This window comes from Mytilus trossulus, chromosome 4 (assembly GCF_036588685.1).
Source record: "Mytilus trossulus isolate FHL-02 chromosome 4, PNRI_Mtr1.1.1.hap1, whole genome shotgun sequence".
Lineage (NCBI taxonomy): Eukaryota > Metazoa > Mollusca > Bivalvia > Mytilida > Mytilidae > Mytilus > Mytilus trossulus.
In genome coordinates, this window is record NC_086376.1 from 49540791 (window position 1) to 49560095 (window position 19305).

Consider the following 19305-nt stretch of genomic DNA (forward strand, 5'->3'; position numbering starts at 1 on the left):
GATTTGTCATACCTATTTTTTCATTGTGTTTCTTTGACTGTGTTTCCAGATCAGCAAGACGTTTATCTTCTGCTTCTGACTTTACACCTTCTACAGCTGCTTTGTGAGCTGTCAAATGAACTTGCATATCTTCCATATGTGCTGACTTCATTTTTCTCTCTAATTCCTGAAATAAAGGTCATAAATAAGTTTACAAATTTTTTATAACTATGAAATAGTTTTCTTTGAAATAATAAATGGGGAATGTGACCATAGGAGACATATGATGCCCCTGCTTGCATATAAAGTATAAAGGGACATAACTCAAGGGTAAAAGTGAAGTTACTCAAATTTGTACATGATCTGAGTTTTGTAGTAATAAGCATTGTGTATAAGTTTCATATCATTTGGTTGAGACAAACAAAAATTTAAGAATGGAAACCAATTTTTTTTCTAAGGTGGGTGGGTGCATTTTGGTAGGAGGGCATTAAAACAGCACTTGTTTTGCTTTTTATAGTCAGGATGTTATCTTGATGATTTATTCAATATGTGGTGTTTGTTCTCTGGAAAGCAACCTTCCAGATTTCAATCATTAACTTATATGAATTGCAAGTCTGTCCAAAACAACTCTTTTAATAAAATGCTTCGCTGAGCACAGCCTGATACACCTGCAGTAGTCAAACCCTGAACAAGTTGGTGCAAGTTTGGACACAATATTCGAGGTTGCATGGTACGGTCTGAATTTGGATTGTCATCAAAATTTTGACATAATATATAAAATAAATGTGGTGAAATATCTTAAATGTTTAAAATGGGTAGAGATTTCTTGCTATTGCACAATACTGTGCAATTGAAGATTTCCTGCTATTGCACAATACTTTATATAATAATTCTATATAATCATATTTGGTGTGTATCTCCTGTCATATCAGTATTGTTTGCTTTAATATATAAATAAGAAATATAAATCAATGGAAAAGTGGAAAATTTATATTAAAAAAAAAAAAAAAAATTATGAAAAAAAAAATCACCCTCAAACCCCCATTCTTTTAACCCCCTTTCAGAAATCACCCACAAACTCAATCCTAGTTTTCCCTGTGTCTTGATACCTTGCATTGCAATTTTAGAGTGATCCATTCACTAAAACACAAGTTATTGTCTGGAAACTAGAAAATTGCTTGTTTTTTTCCCCCTAATTCCTGAACCTTCAAGGTAATTATACACAAACTAAATCCCAGCCTTCCCTTTGTGATATGGAACCTTTTGTACAATTTTGGAAAGATCCATACACTCAAACAAATTATTGTTTGGAAACTAGAAAAACTTCTGGGCCCTTAATTTCTTATTGTTGGGAACATAACCCCTCAAATCGATCCAAACCTTCCTTTTATGATTTCAAACCTTGTTTTAGTTTAGTTTAAACATATTTAATTTACTCAAAGTAAAATGGATTGGACACAAGTAAGCCATACTTATGAAGTCCGCTCGGAAAGACAATAATTTACAATACAATATTAATATGAGCATGCAATATCAAAATAAACAAACCTTGTGTTTAAGTGTCATAGAGATCCATTTACTTAAACTAATGTTATTGTCCAGAATCCAAGAGTCTTTGGACGACGCTGACGACAAGGACAACATGATACAATTTTTTTTTTTTGCACGGTTGTATATAAATGATCTTGATATATTTATCACTTAACCATCTACTGTAAAAGTACTTTTATTCGAGGGTTCCAATTTTCATGGTTTTTGTGGATGACTTTATTCACGATTTTAAGTGTCCAACGAAATAAAACAACCATTGTCCAAATCATGAGATGGAAAGATCCCTATCTTTAGGTTTGACTACTGATAGAAAATATATTGAATAACGCCAAATCTGAGAATACTTTAATATAGCATTTGTTTATGATACTGTTTTCTTTAGATGTATGTTTATGGCCTAATTAACACCTTTGATGGCCTTTAACCTGTTGATCACTTTATCATGGGTTAATTAGTGTTAACACTACGATTCACATGGGTCAATGTTTACTTTGCAATTTCCTTCAATCCAGACTATTTGTAACTGTCATTTCTAAAGGCTTTAATTTTTCAATTTTATTTTTTTGAGAAAACTAAAATCCACGAATTTAAAAACCCACGAACATGTATATATTGCTCAAACCACGAAAATTGATAACCATGAACTAAAGTACTTTCACAGTAGCTTGAATTTCCAAGAAAATAACTTGCTTTAACCAAGCATTTAGACAGGTAAATGACCTAGTATTTTAAACAATGACTCTTACCTCAGCATCTTCATTTTTCTGCCTCAGTAACTTTTCTTTTTCTTGTTCATGCGAGGACTCTATAAGTTTGACGTTTTGTGAGTATTCATCTTGAGCCTCTACCATATTTCTATGTAGTTTTCTTTTCTCTTCTTCAGCCTCCTTTCTCAATCTCTCTATTTCCTCAGCTGATTCAGAGTAACTCTTTGATATTTTACTTTCCATACTGGCCATCTGTTAGAGAAAATTAAGATTAAGAATTGGGCTTCTACAATTTTGTGTTGCTTATACCTAGACATGGTCCATGTAATTCTAGATTTTTATAGATACATGAATGCATTAATGTAGAATCAAAAAATAACTTTCCAAGTAATCATAACAATTTGACATCATTATTAATTATGTTCTAAAAAAATCATTTGATGAGTACTCATTGAAGAAATGAATTTATAACAAGCAATAAGGAATGTTATATTTCGCTCGGTGATGACCGTGTATTTATCATGTTTATAGATTGGTTAAAAAACTGAACATGAAAGTAAGGTAATGGAAATCTATGCGACAGCAATACAACTTAATACCCTCAGGGTCCTTGGCTGTAAAAATAGCTGACACTCTACAACTTCACAGGTAAATGTGGCGTCTTCAACTTCAAATATTGATTTGTACCATATGACTTTGCCCTTTTAAATTCTTTTAAATCTCTTATATTCTTGCAGAATTTCAATTAAATACTTAACCCACTCAAGAATTCTAGGTTGCTAACAAACTTTCCTGAAACTAGAGTATTTATATTGCCCAAAAACTAACTTAACAGTCCAATTTAACAGTTTACCTGTTTCTGCATCTCAGCAATGATTTTTTCTAACCCAGCTTTGCCTGCTTTCATTTCCTCATCTTTAAGTTTTGACAATTGCTGCAAAGCAGCTTTTCTTTCGTCGTCCTTCTGCTGCGTGATGTCATGTTTTAATCTAGATGATTCAGTTCTAAAATGATAAAAGAAAAAACCTTAAAATTCTACATTGAGTCCAAAAATAGCACAGAAAAGCTAGTTCCAGTCAATAACAAACACCCCAAAATAAAGGAGTAGGTCCAGTAAGACCCCTTTTCGGCCCCAAAATATAGCAGTTTTACAAAATTGTTAAAATGTAAACTTTTAGTTATTTATTGGATAGAAGAATGGTTCTGCTACATAAATATGAGCTGTTTTTGACAGTACAATGCACAAATATTGGGAACTAGCACCAATAAGTCATGCTAAATTAATGAAATCTTCACAATTCCAGCATTTAAGTTAAATTTTAGACGGTTTCCGTGTAAAACAAAAGTAGCTGCATTCATGTTCATCCAAAATATTGAAATGGAAGTTGTATTTGATGATAATACATAACATATATTAAGATAGAGGATGAACACGGATGCGGCCACTTTCTTTTCTGACAAAAACCATCTGAAAAGTGAAATTTTTTCGCATATTTGGTAGATTTTTCATATTTGAGCATGAATCGGATTGTTTGTTATGACTAAATAAGTTAAAATCTTTCACATAAATTAATTGAATCATATGAAATAGACACTTAAGTGTTTAAAAAGTGGTCAAAATCTTTCGTCAGATGAAACTGAAATTTGAGGCCAAAATCGGTCCTTACTGGACCTACTCCTTTGATGTATCTGAAATTTTGTTTAGGTTATCTTAAAAGTACTAAGTAAATCATTATCTTAGCATTCCAGTTTCTTCCAAACTCATCTCAAAACAGAAAGACTTTAAGGCATAAAACTTAAAGAATTTGAAAAAAGTGACATTAGACAAACTGATATTTTTAAAATTGAGCATTTATATTTTAAGATTGTTGTAATTCACTGTGTAAAGCTAGAAATTATGTACTGTAATGAACCTGAAATGCACAACATAAAGCTTGATACTAAATTTCAGAATCTCTGAATTGCAGTTGCTGTGAAAATGCTACCAAAATATTATGGGGCAGACATAACTCCCTATTTTTACCTCCCTATTTGAGTGGTGGTATAATACATAATTTAACTTTTACTTGTGGATTCATTTTTTTATACATATAACAAATAACAGAAAAGAATCAATTTTTAATCAGGTTTCATTTACACTTCTTGACTTTGTTTCCTTAAAAATGTTATCCATAAATAAGGGATCTTCAATATTATATGATTATTTTCCAGGTAAGAAAGTGATATGAGATGCATGCAAATGAGATACAAGTAACAATTTTACAAGGAACAGCTTTCAAAGGTATTCCTCATCTCAACAGTATCTTGAATATCTTGCCTATAACTGTGCATGCTCACCTTAATGTTTCTGACCATTTACCCTCCAAATCCTTTGATAACTTATCTAGTTGATTTTGTAGATCTATTTTGGCTTCTTTCATTTTGCTGTCATACATGGCTCGTAATTTATTAAGTTCAGCCTAAAATTATACAATTTTCACAAGACTATTTCATAACATATATAAAGCAACTAATTGATGTTACATTGAAAATAATTAATATTTGCATATTTTATATCCAGGCCTTTACAATAAAAAAATTTTCAACTTGACCGATAGGACAAGTACATACCAAAACTTACTTGTCGGAATGGAATTGTAACTTGTCCAAAAAAAAACCACCTTTATATTAACCTTTTTTGCATTTGAAGTTGATATAATGAACAAGCCACATATAAAAATATGTTTTTTTCCCCTGGATTTCACAGGAGGGTAGGGAGGTAGGTAAAAAAAATTAAAATCTCCAGCAGTTTTTACTGTATATTGTAAATTTCCATGACCACATACATTGTACAAAGCCTTATACAAAATGGTTTGCTCTTCTTTTATTCAAAGTTGAAAGTTTGACAGTAGTATTCAAATAATGTGGACTAAACAATGCTAAATGCATGTATGCAATATGATGTTATATCTTTTCAAACATGGAAGTACCAGGGATAGCATTATTTATGGTCATAGATGTTCACAATGAATCGTCACACAAATTATCATCCCTGGTCATTGGGCCTTTCAAACCATAACCTGAATTCCTTTATGTAGTAAACAGCATACAAACTTCAACATGTCCATCACAAAAATTCTTGATCCTTGGCAATGACTCACCTTATAAGTTGCAGCATCATTTTTGGCTGTTCGAAGTTCATTCCTCGTCTTCTCCAGATCTGTTTGAAGCTGCATTGAAGCATCTTTTAGACTGTTAATCTTACTAGATGCAGATCCCAGACCAGCCTCACTATCTTGTAGTATAGCATTCAATCTTGCAACCTAGAAGAGATATTACTTTAGAATGTAATATTATTTAGAAAAAAAAAGAAAAAGTTTGTTCCTAAACTAGTAATGCTATTATTTCATTGACATCACAAATTCCACAAAAATGTTAATTCAAATCATTTCTTTCTTCAAAATATTTTATAAACCTTTTTCCTTAAAAAATTAGTCGTGCAAATTCAAAAAGTTACTATAACACACAAAATGACATGAAATTAGCTCTATATTATCCCCTCCCCCCCCCCTCTCCCTTAATATTTACTTTCTACTCTTAAAAAAATTGCACAACTTGGTATTTAATAAATTTGTTTCGTAAATCATTCTAAGAGACCTACCATTAAAAATCCTCATATTTCATAGACAGTGATTTGATTAGGTGCACATAATATAATCACCAAGACATATATGATGCTCTTTTTTTTAAAATACAATGTTGCAGAAAAACCTGATATTGTTTGTAAATCATTTATGTTCACTAAAATGCAAATTATAGTCGTGAATAAAGAAAATCCATCAAATTCAGCACAATACAACAGTTTCAAATTGTAATCTATCTTATATTTGGTGTGATCTTCCATTCTAATAACCCTTAGCCAAAAACTTATCCAAATAATGATAATAAAAAACAAACCGTTCTGCTCGTCTGTATAAATAGATCATTATATATATCTAATAATAGTCATTTATAAATAGATCAGATCATTATATGTTAATATAGCCATATAAGTATTTTTCAAGCCTGTTTAAATTATTCCATAGCTAAATACTAGCATTAGACTTCTTGTTGTTATTAAATCTTTTGTAAATTATAACTTGCTGAAATCGCACAGAATTTTTTCCATTATCTAAAAAAATTGTTAAATATCATGTTTTGACTTATTCATTCATGCATATACTATTACAGATTTATGATTACTGATTTTAATGAAAGAGGGTACTGTAGTTTTTGTTTGTTAGTTAATTTTGAGTGTAAAACCTCATTGCAAGACTATTCTAATGATTTTCAGTTGTACATCAAATACTGTAAATATGAAGTAAAGCCAAAACAAATAACAAATTCCTAATAACAACTTTATTCTTTTTTAGATTGGAGCCGTTAGTTCAGTTGTTAAAATATAGCTTTCACTTAACAAAAAAGAATCTGCTACTAGTTAACTTCTTATAAGGATGTCTAGTAACTTAAAAGATGCGTTACTTTCATTTGAACACTAAGATTGTAAGTCCTACCTCTTTTTCAGAATTTTCTAATCTAACTGTTAATTCTGATTTTATTCTCTCATATTCATCTTTCAGTTTATCTTTTTCAGATATCAGATGTGTGGTGTCATCTGTGTATTTCTTCATCAATTGCTGAAAATAGTAAAAAAAGCCAATAAAATATTTGAAAGTTACAAAATTTTTTCTTAACAGATTTTGTAAAAAATCTACTGATACCATAGTTCATTACCCCAATTAAATTCACTTACGACCATGTTAACTTTTTTATTACATCTCTGCATGATTAAAGTAACTTTTTAAAAATTGAGTATGATAAAATTAAGAATGGAAATGAGGATTGTGTCAAAGAGACAATAACTCGACCAAAGAGCAGAAAACAGCTGAGGGCCCCCAAATGGGTCTTCAACACAGCCAGAAAATCCTGTATCCAGAGGCGGCTTCATCTGGCCCCTAAACAAAATGTGTACAAGTTCAATGAAAATGAACATCACACCAAACTCCAAAACATAACTAGAGGCTCTAAAGAGCCTGTGTCGCTCACCTTGGTCTATGTGAATATAAAACTGGTCCAGTAGTTTCAAAAGAAAATGTAAGTAAAAATTTACTAATTTTAATGAAAATTGTTAAAAATTAACTATAAAGGACAATTACTCCTTAGGGGGTCAGTTGACCATTTTGGTCATGTTGACTGATTTGTAAATCTTACTTTGCCGAACATTATTGCTGATTACAGTTTATCTCTTTCTATAAAAATATTCAAGATAATAACCAAAAACAGCAAAATATCCTTAAAATTACCAATTCAGGGGCAGCAACCCAACAACGGGTTGTCGGTTTCATCTGAAAATTTCAGGGCATATAGATCTTCACATGATATACAATTTTACCCCTGTCGGATTTGCTCTAAATGCTTTAGTTTTTGAGTTATAAGCCAAAAACTGCATTTTACCCCTATGTTTTATTTTTAGCCATGGCGGCCATCTTGGTTGGGTTGGCGGGTCATGCCACACATTTTTTTAAACTAGATACCCAGATGATGATTGTAGCTAAGTTTGGTTTTTATTTGGCCCAGTAGTTTCAGAGGAGAAGATTTTTGTAAAAGATAACTAAGATTTACGAAAAATGGTTAAAAATTGACTATAAAGGGCAATAACTTCTAAAGGGGTCAACTGACCATTTGGTCATGTTGACTTATTTGTAAATCTTACTTTGCTGAACAGTATTGCTGTTACAGGTTATCTCTATCTATAATAATATTCAAGATAATAACCAAAAACAGCAAAATTTCCTTAAAATTACCAATTCTGGGGCAGCAACCCATTAACCGGTTGTCGGTTTCATCTGAAAATTTCAGGGCAGATAGATCTTGACATGATAAACAATTTTACCCCCTGTCAGATTTGCTCTAAATGCTTTGGTTTTTAAGTTATAGGCCAAAAACTGCATTTTACCCCTATGCTCTATTTTTAGCCATGGCGGCCATCTTGGTTGGTTGGCCAGGTCACGCCACACATTTTTAAAACGAGTTACACCAATGATGATTGTAGCCAAGTTTGGTCTAATTTGGCCCAATAGTTTCAGAGGAGAAGATTTTTTGTAAAAGTTAACGACGATGGACGACGGACGCCAAGTGATGAGAAAAGCTCACTTGGCCTTTTAGGCCAGGTGAGCAAAAAATGAACTAAAATTAAGAAACATACAAGACCAACTAGGGTCAGAAGCTCCTGACTTTGGAAAGGTGAAAAATGCAGCGGGGTTAAACAAGTATTGTGACCTTTTCAACAAAGCATGGAATAAATTTTCATATATATTTTTCTATCACATAAATTCAGGGATCTCCATAGATGAAAATTTAACGATGTGAGAACATTCATCTGATAAAACCATACGTCTAAGGTGTGTTGTGATAGAAAGTATTTTATTCCTCCATTTCTATGTAAGGAATGGTGAAAAGACTAATTTAGATATTGCTTATTATATTTATTACATTATAGAATAATCAATTTTTTCAGTAATTGTCATTTATAACAATTTCCATGCCAAGCTTGCATGACTGCCCCTTAGTCAAGAATGACCACAAGCTGTCCTTCAGGTCTCAGGTTATTTTTTAGCTATAATGGTAATTGTTCAGTACTTGAAAATCTGGGTTTCATTGTTTTTACAGTCAAATTCAAAAGTCATGAACAAGTTAAGAGAATTTGCCGCATCAACAACAAGAAGTTTTGTACCCGTTTTGTAACAGATTTGGAGGGCAAACATTTACAACTGTAATGGTTTTAATGAATTCAAATTGCATTTTTCATATGAAAAAAAGATGCAATATACAATTTTCTCTTCTTGAATTTTAATCGGAATTATGATATCAAATTTCTTCAGATTATCAAGTTGCAGTTAGTAGTCATGTATTTACTTTAAAACTTGTAAAAGTGATTTCGATAATTATTTAACTCCTATTATTTGGCATGAAATTATGTTATGTTTTAGGTCTTATTTAATACCTGTTGAAAAATGGGGTGTTGATTGCATACAATTTACTTCGTAATTCGGTTTTAAATTTATTATTTAACCTAAATTTTCATCAGCATTTGCTTAAACGTAAAATCGTCAATTGTGGTCAAATGTTCCCCTGTCAGGTGTGGCGATTAACCTGTACAAGTTATTAGCAATCTTTATCAGGGTTTCACTAACAGCTTTAAAACTTTAGAGAGTTCACAAGTTCACAAGTTAAGGTCCTCAGGAAAACATGTCACCCTACCTTGACACACTATTCTGACTATGAGCTACCCAGTATTTGATCTGACTCCTAAATGTCATGTACTTGCTGAGGAAGCAGAAAATACCAATTTATTGTCTTTGATGTGACTTGTCTCAGATTTACCACAAAATTTTGCAATTGAATAAGCATGCTGCCATTAGACCCCTGAGGCATTTGCAATTTATATCAAAGCTTATAAGATATACCATGAATATGCATTTTTTGAAAATTTATTTATTTGTGAAGCTTAATACCAAATAATGGAAAGTCAAAAGCACCAAATGAAGGAATAATAAACAAAACAGAAGTTGCAAAAATTTTCCAAGGAGCAGGCTATGCAAATTTCTTTATGTCCAACTTAAATTTCTCAAATATTAAAATCAACCTTGTAAAAACTGAATGGCCAGCTTGGTTTATCGTATTCTGCAGGGCATGTTGTTCTTAAAAAGTAAAACCTCCTCAAAAACCTCAACAACAGAGAAATAATTTGTCAACATTTTGTTTGAGTCTTCCAAAACATTTTGTTTGTTAAACAATTACCTGTTTACATTCTGACAAGTAATTCTCTGACTTTTGTTTTTGGTGAGACATTTCGGTCTCCGTTGACTTTTTCAGATCTAACATTTCTCTTGCATGTTTCTCTGCCAGTTCTTTGATCTGTTTTTCAGATTTTTCTACCAGTGTCTGTATTTCTTTTTCATAACGGGTGACTAATGTCTCCTTTTCTACAGACAGATCCTCTAATGACTGAAAAATTCAATGTTCATATTTATTATATTAAAATTTATAAATCAATTTTGTAACAGTATTCAACAAAATTAAAAAAAGTGCACGGATGCCCCACTCGCACTATAATTTTCCACGTTCAATGGACCATGAAATTGGGTAAAAAATCTAATGTGGCATTAAAATTAGAAAGATCATACCATAGGTAACATGTGTAATAAGTTTAAAGTTGATTGGACTTCAACATCATCAAAAACTACCTTGACCAAAAACTTTAACCTGAAACTTACACTTTCATTTTCTATGTTCAGTGGACCCTGAAATTGGGGTCAAAAGTCTAATTTGGCTTTAAAATTAGAAAGATCATATCAAAAGGAGCATGTGTACTAAGTTTCAAGTTGATTAGACTTCAGCTTCATCAAAAACTACCTTGACCAAAAACTTGAACCTGAAGCGGGACAGACAGACGAACGAACAGACAGATGGACAAAAGAACGGACAGACAGACGGACGAACGGACGCACAGACCAGAAAACATAATGCCCCTCTACTATCGTAGGTGGGGCATAAATATGAAGACCTTTATCTGACAGTTGTTTCCCTTTGTCAATTAATAATTTAATATAGTTACTGATTATCTTATACAGAAACAACACTTATTGATATGGCTTTTACTTAAAACAAAAGTTTAAGGGTTTTATTACAGTCTAATTGTATTGTGACTGTGTATTTAAGTATCTATGCTAATCAATTTTGTTTTCCTTATCGTGTATGCACTATATATATGCCCCTTGTTGGGTCCTTAATAACTAATAAAATATGTTCTTGTATTGTTTCTAGTTCTATAAAACAGAAAATGAAAAAGCTTGTTGACCAAAAGATATAACAACGAAAGCCATTATGGTATTCAAGACATTTACTTTAGCACGTGTCTACTTGTTTATATTCAATAATGTATTTTCTTAATACTGTAAATTTAGAAATTCAGTGAGGTTATTACCATGGGCTGTTCCAAAAAATAAATGTATTAGAGGGGGAAGTGGGGTGACTTGAGGCACTTTTTATTTGACCCCACCATGCATCAATTTTTTTTATTGGATATTTCCATTAACATGATTAAGTGTTTATTAAAATAACTATTTCATTACAAACATTAATATTAACCTGTTCAAGAGATCTTAGTTGTGACAACTTTTCTTCTGACAATGAATCTTTTTCACTTTCAAGTGTTTTTCTCTCTGATTCTAGCCATGAAAGTCTGTCCTTTAAACGACTTATTTCCTTCTGTAAATCTGCAATCTTTGATGTTTTCTGAATATTTGTACCTTCTAATTCACCAATTTGACCTACATATAAAAAAAAATTTTTGAATATTAATAAATTATCAATCTGAAAATTATATTTTCCCTGACATCATACAAATAAAGTTATTAACATGAACACTGGATTGAGATCTAGTCATTCTGGACAAGGCTCATATTTGCCAATCATGACATAAACTGAAAGCTGTTTGGCCTCAATTGCAGATTTGGATTTAGGATAATTTTTACAGAGGATGACTGTGTTGATTCTGTTGAATATATATGCGAGTAAAACACATTTTTATCTATGCACGCGTACAGAAAACAGTTGTGTTAAGGCATGCAGAAGAATATCTCAAGAACAATTGCAATCTCCTATATGTGTTCCCAATGTTCAAAGGTGGTGGATGTGTTTTTTACCTGAAAATTGAATTTTATGTGGTGGAGGCATAACATTGAGAAGATTCAAATTAATTAGTGTTCCCAAACATTTCTTACTGGCCAGAAACTATTATTTTACATTCAGAAACGTCAATTTCTACATTTTAAAATTAATATATTTACAAGACTTTATAATTATTATAATGTTGTTTTGCTTTATGGCTTCTCTGTTCCAGCATTTCATAGCCTGGAATGGTCATCTTGAACAACAGAAAAGACCTTCAGGGCGCATGACTTACATGTACTGTATTATATATTAAAAACATATGTTTTCCAACTACAAGTTCTTTTTATGTGTCTAAAACAAATTTTGCAAATACTTGTACTACAAGTAGTCCGATGTTTGACTAATCTGGGGCAACAGACTAGTATGTAGCTAACGGTACAGAATGGCCCACAAAAATCCAGAAAAACATGTCATAAGCAGTAATTTAGTGTGCTAGCCAGATTGTGATTCCCATTTTAAGCTTTAGAAAACCTACCAGATTTGGTGAGTAGGTCTTTGGCTTGTTCTTGACATCTTTCTTTAGTTACCATTAAATCTGATTCTAATTCTTTTAACTTTGTCATTGCTTCTGAAGCTTTCTGTTTGGCATCTTTCAGCTAAAACACATTGAAGTAATAATAAATTTGATGAAGTATACATGAACATGTACATGAACACATTTAAAACTATTTGTTTGATCTGGTTACAATTTCTGCCAAAGCCTGCATTCCCCCCGATAATCCAAATATACATGTACACATGTATGAATATTTTTTTTAGAACAGACTTACGCATGTGTAAAATCAACATCTTTACATTTTCAATGGCTAAGGGAATAGTGCATGCTATATACATGTATATTAGCTTTATAGCCTGACCTTTGTGTCATGTACATGCTCAAGTATAATTGTCTAGCAAAATCAAGTACATGTACACATTTTAATGTGTCATTGTGGTTGTGTCAGATCACATTTCAAGTAAACAACTTAACATAATTAATGGCTCAAAATTCTCACATTTTCAAGGTAGGCAGGATTTTCCTATATGTAAATGACTTTAAATAGAAAATCACAGTGAAGAGTCTTTTGTTTTTTTTGCGGTTGTTGAGCATGTTGAGTTACTGTTTCATTGATGTTTGTATCATTACATCCTTAGTTGACATTCATAAATATAACCCTATATTGATTAAGCATTTGAATGATGGATATAAACCTGCAACATTTTTCAGACCATGTCACGGAATGTACTATATGTATATAACATTACTGACAGATGTATTCTATTATGTTCACTTCTTTTTTTATATAAATTAAGATCCAGGTGGAGGTTAGAGGTGAAAAGAAAGTACAAATGTCTGATCAGAAATAACATAGTAATAACATACCCATGACCCCAAGAATTGTACTGAAATTGCTACACTGTAACTGAATTTATATACCACACATGATACATGTAGGTTAGAAAAATGTACATGTGCATTTATAATTTTATACAGTACATTTATGTTGACTTAAAGAACCATAGATAAAAAGTAAAAAAAATAAAACTAGAGGCTCTAAAGAGCCTGTGTCGCTCACCTTGGTCTATGTGAATATTAAACAAAGGGACAGATGGATTCATGACAAAATTGTGTTTTGGTGATGGTGATGTGTTTGTAAATCTTACTTTACTAAACAGTTTTGCTGCTTACATTTATCTCTATCCAGGGTTTCCCCTGGATCAATTATTTTTTTCGCCACCTCTTTCGCCAAAACAATATATTTTTCGCCACTTTATTATTTTTTTCGCCAAATAACACAAAATATATTTTTCTTTTAAAATGTTCTTTTTTTTCCAGCGTCCCCCTAAATAAGAAGCATCTAATCACTAGCAATTGATCCCTCGTGTAAGGTGTAGTCATTACATTGAAGGGTTACTCTCATGTCAACCTTTTGATTAGATTTCTTCATAACGACAGTTTTCTTTTCTAGACCATCGTAAAAAGGTAAAACTAAATGCTTGAAACACGTGTGTCACTGAAACGACTTTGAAGTACCCACTCAAATTAATAATCTATATGAAAGTTAAATGATAAAGTTTGAAATCAGAGACCCCTTTTGTTTTTGAACATTTTTCGTCATAACAACAATTGTCTTTTCTGGACTATCATTAAAAGAAGGAGAGAAAGCGTAAATATTTTGCTTCAAACACGTGCGTCGCAAAGTGGTTAATAAATCCCTTTTGTGACATGTGACAGAAGCCATTTAACCATATCATTTTATTATATCATACAATCAACACCTTTATTAATTAGTCCTTTGATGTCGATAGCTATGAATGCAATCAGCTGATTATTGATTTTCTTTCAAAATCTTAACGAGTTCAAGGTGAATTCCGAGGATTGTCTGTTCGGTAAAGTCAGAGAAACCCGAAAAAAAGTAAACAACCAAGATGGCTGAAAATAAATCGTATTATATATTTCTTTCGCCAAATTCATTCGCCAATGACGAATTTTAATCGCCACAATTATTATTTTTTCGCAAGTTGCAAAAATGGCGACCGCCAGCGGAAACCCTGTCTCTATCTATAATGAACTTGGCCCAGTAGTTTCAGTGGAAAATGTTAATAAAAATTTACAAATTTGATGAAAATTGTTAAAAATTGACTATAAAGGACAATAACTCCTTAGGGGGTCAATTGACCATTTCAGTCATATTGACTTATTTGTAAATCTTACTTTGCTGAACATAATTGCTGTTTACAGTTTATCTCTATCTATAATAATATTCGAGATAATAACCAAAAACAGCAAAATTTCCTTAAAATTACCGATTCAGGGGCAGCAACCTAACAATGGGTTGCCAGATTCATCTGAAAATTAGAGGGCAGATAGATCTTGATCTGATAAAATTTTTAACCCCATGTCAGATTTGCTCTAAATGTTTTGGTTTTTGAATTATAAGCCAAAAACTGCATTTTACCCCTATGTTCTATTTTTGGCCGTGGCGGCCATCTTGGTTGGTGGACTGGGTCACCGGACACACTTTTTAAACTAGATACCCCAATAATAATTGTGGCCAAGTTTGATTGAATTTGGCCCAGTAGTTTCAGAGGAGAAGATTTTTGTAAAAGATAACTAAGATTTACGAAAAAATGGTTAAAAATTGACTATAAAGGGCAATAACTCCTAAAGGGGTCAACTGACCATTTCAGTCATGTTGACTTATTTGTAAATCTTACTTTGCTAAACATAATTGCTGTTTACAGTTTATCTCTAACTATAACAATATTCAAGATAATAACCAAAAACAGCAAAATTTCCTCAAAATTTACCAATTCAGGGGCAGCAACCCAACAACGGGTTGACCAATTCATCTGAAAATTTCAGGGCAGATAGATCTTGACCTGATAAACATTTTTACCCCATGTCAGATTTCCTCTAAATGCTTTGGTTTTTGAGTTATAAGCCAAAAACTGCATTTTACCCCCATGTTCTATTTTTAGCCGTGGCGGCCATCTTGGTTGGTTGGCCGGGTCACGCCACACATTTTTTAAACTAGATACCCTAATAATGATTGTGGCCAAGTTTGGTTCAATTTGGCCCAGTAGTTTCAGAGGAGAAGATTTTTGCAAAAGTTAACAACGACGACGGACGACAGACGACGGATCAAAGTGATGGGAAAAGCTCACTTGGCCCTTTGGGCCAGGTGAGCTAAAAATATGGCTTTTATTTTATTTCTCATGTTTACAAACCTGTTGTTGCAATGCAGAAGAATTTTCATCCTTATCATTTAAACTTGATTCTAAATCTGCAAGTTGCTTTTTATATTTTTCTGTTTCATCTTCACTTAAAGATAATTGTTCAACTAAACTGTCAATTCTTTTTTTCATTTCATTTTGTTGTACTGCAAATTCCTTTTTCAATCGCTCTTGTTCTTCTCGTAGCGCAGCTGATAATTGTTCTTGATTCATGTCTTTAGAATTTTTAATAGCGGCTAATTCCTTTTCATAAAATGCCTGAGCTTTGCTCAATTTTTGTTCATAGTCTTCTGATGATTTGCTTTTGTCTGTGTTTAACTGTTCAATTTTTGAATTTAATTCCTCAACTTCACTTTTGTATTTGTTTTCGACCTTTGCCACCTCATTTAACCAATCACTGTTTTGACCCCGATGAAACTGTCTTACATCCTCCATTTCTTTTTCATGTGCATTTTTCAAGTCTTGTAAACTTTTCTCTTTTTCTGAGTCAACCTTTTTTTTCCATGCATCAAATTTAGCTAATTGGTCTTCAAAGTCTTTCTTTGCCAATAAAACATCATGCGATACTGATAGCATTTTTTCTGAATTTTCTTTCTTTAATTTCATCTCTCTGTCGTCAGCTTGACTTTTAAATGATTCAAATTGTTGCATGGAATCTTTTTTGTGCTTTTCATGTTCGAAAATTGTGTTCTCTAGATGAGTGATTTTCCTTCTGTAGTCACTATCCTCATCCAGTTTCCGTTTGAAAACCATAATTTTATCTTTTGTTTCAACCAAAATTTTTTGCATTTCTTCTTCGTGTTGGTCTTTAAGACTCTGAATTGCACCGTCATGTTCGTCATTCTTGGTGTTAAGGGCATAAATGACCTAGAAAAAAGTTATTGAATGTTACATGTAATTGAAGGTTCATAATACTGTAAAAATATAAGTGCCATTCTTATTTCATTTGTAGGACAGACAGGCTTGTCCATCTTTCAGACCCTTGGCCTTTCCCAATATTTTTTTTAATAAAAGTTGAATCAGTTCATTATTATTGAAAGTTATCAAATAGTTGATACATGAATGGAAAAAATCATATCCCATACATAATACAGAGATTTCGAAGGAAATTGATGGCAAACACAACAAAAACCATTGTTTGATATAACTATACATGTTTTGCCCTTTTTCAATCAAACATTTACAATGTACATGTACCTAAAACACCTTTTTTATATTAAATTACTGGGAAAACCAGGAACTGCTATTATAAAACTATAATACAGCCTCATCACCAACATCAGCAATGAATCAAGATGTTAAATAGTTCTAAAAACAAAACAGTAACTTCCAAGTACTGAATTTTAAAATTTTAAAATTAAAAATAAAAACAAAAACAAAATGATTAGCTCTTCATCAGACATCTGTGATGGAATGAATTCTTAGCATGTTTCTTTAATTAAGAAAATATATAGTTAATACTTTTACAGAGAAACCTTGTTTGAAAAACTAATAAAACAGAAATAAACCTTTGGTAGGCTGGGTGGACCAATTTAATTTTCAATCCTCATCTCAGAAAATAAAATGTTTCGCTGAGCAAAGCCTGATATGACTGCAGAGGTTGAACCATGAACAGTTGGGGCAAATTTGGACACAATATTCAAGCTTGTCTGAATTTGGACTGTAACCAAATTTTTGACATAATATAGGTTTCTAACACAGAACAAATGTCAAGATCTTCAAAATCTTTTTCAAAAATTTTGAAGAAAAAAAATTGAAACCCCTTAAATGGAATGGACATATATATCCAAATTACTTATTAAAAGCAGTTTACATGTATGTATAATCCAGATATCAAACAAATTGGCTGAACACATGTTTTCCTTTGTTGACAACCATGTCACATGCACACTTTCGCCGGAAAAATTACGGGGAAAAAACCTATAACAGACAACACTGCTTGGTTAAATATAGACACTTAAAATAAACAGCTGATATATGAGTGCCATGAAAAGAGTCAAACTTGGTATATATAATTCCTTATTAACATGTACACCATTTGAATGCATGAAATTAAGTTGGGACACCATTTAAATTAAGTTGGGACGAGTTTACAATGGTATGAATTCACTGTGGTACTAGTAATGAGTGGTACAAGTTTGCATTGGTGCGAGTTTGTTTTAGTAGTACCTTTTGACATTGGTATGAGTCTTATAATGAGGGGGGATAGGACCTTTATTGGGACTCCGGGATCAGGTGTTTTTAAGCTCATGATTTCAGGATTTACTCCAGGAATCCTCTTTTTCGACTTTCGGGATCCAGGATTATTATTTATTTAAATTCAGGACCTCAGGATTTCATGTTTTTAAGCCCCGGAATTTGGGATCATGACTATCCCCCCTCTACAATGGTACAAGATAACTATAATTTGTATACAAGTACAGGAAAATTAAAAATATTCACTCTATAATTCATGCATACAGCTCATAGTTAAACCATTAGTGTTTTTAAATCAAGTTAATTAGCAGGTGAGGTGGCTATAGAATTTATCAACTTAATAATCGCCGCAATAATCCAGGTACTGAGGTAGGTATCCTCATGTATTGTATTTTCGACCTACTAACATATTTTTCTGAATTTCTCTTTTATATGTTTGAACATAGGCATGCCTAATATTTTGAGAGTCACTAGTATACTTGTGCATAAAATTATTGTATCTAAAATACATTTCGCTCTTTAATTTATTTTTTTATTTGAATTCGTTGGATCGATGGCTCCTTATTTGACAAAAACAAGCGTCTTGTGTTTTCAACCTGTCTAAGAAACAGGTCTAAAGTCGGAAATGACATGTCGTACAAATCCGGAATTGGTTATAAATTTGATACCAAAGTTAGCGACTTGGGTGAAGAAGTCGCTTTCCCGACCGTCACTTCGCTTTCCCCGACCCCCAAAAGCGAAGACAAGTCACCCTGTTGTTTACGATACTCGCTTTCAGTCGCTTCCGTCATCGGACATTTTCAATTTTTACCAAGTTGATTAAAACATCAACTTTTTATTGAGAATTAAAGAAATTCAGACATAATCGATTCATTATCTTATGAAAAGAGGATGAAGCATTGTTTTTGCAGTGTGTAGCAAGTTATTTAATAAAAATACAACTTTTTATCACTTTGTGCACTTCCGAAAGTTCCGGTGCTTGTTACTCAAAAACGTACATCAACCTAACTTTCGGCTGCAAAATAAGTTTGTTACTTCATTTAAACGTGATAACAGTTGCCTCCAGTAAATTTTCAATCCATTTATTGCATAAAAAACGTCATGATCCTTTCCAAATAACTTGTCAAACATCGTTTATTTTTGTAAATTTTCTTGCAAGCGTCCGCCATTGACCGATTTCTAAACTACGGATCGGAAACGGACCAGCTATGACCGAAATCCGTATTTTTACAAAAATTACTACGGACGCACGGATGGAACAGCTGACAGAAGAATATTGATCCCAAAAGGGAAAATTACGCATTCCACACGCATTAAAAGATTTTGGTTACATCTAAATAAACTCATCATTGATTGGTGTATATCATTCCCTATAATTTAATAGATTGTTGTAAACTATTGT

General features: G+C 32.2%; 1 protein-coding gene across 1 annotated transcript in view; it reads right to left on the minus strand.

Moving 5' to 3' along the window:
- The window catches only part of LOC134715441 (protein FAM184A-like), a 36017-nt gene that overhangs the window by 14760 nt on the left and 1952 nt on the right, over window positions 1–19305 (minus strand). Inside the window, exons 2-11 of the mRNA XM_063577618.1 lie at window positions 15702–16574; window positions 12466–12586; window positions 11406–11587; window positions 10056–10262; window positions 6770–6892; window positions 5378–5539; window positions 4575–4696; window positions 3091–3241; window positions 2277–2489; window positions 13–166 (exon numbers count right to left, since the gene is read on the minus strand). Of these exons, the coding sequence (XP_063433688.1) occupies window positions 13–166; window positions 2277–2489; window positions 3091–3241; window positions 4575–4696; window positions 5378–5539; window positions 6770–6892; window positions 10056–10262; window positions 11406–11587; window positions 12466–12586; window positions 15702–16574 (2308 nt within the window). The remainder of the gene's footprint in view (window positions 1–12; window positions 167–2276; window positions 2490–3090; window positions 3242–4574; window positions 4697–5377; window positions 5540–6769; window positions 6893–10055; window positions 10263–11405; window positions 11588–12465; window positions 12587–15701; window positions 16575–19305) is intronic.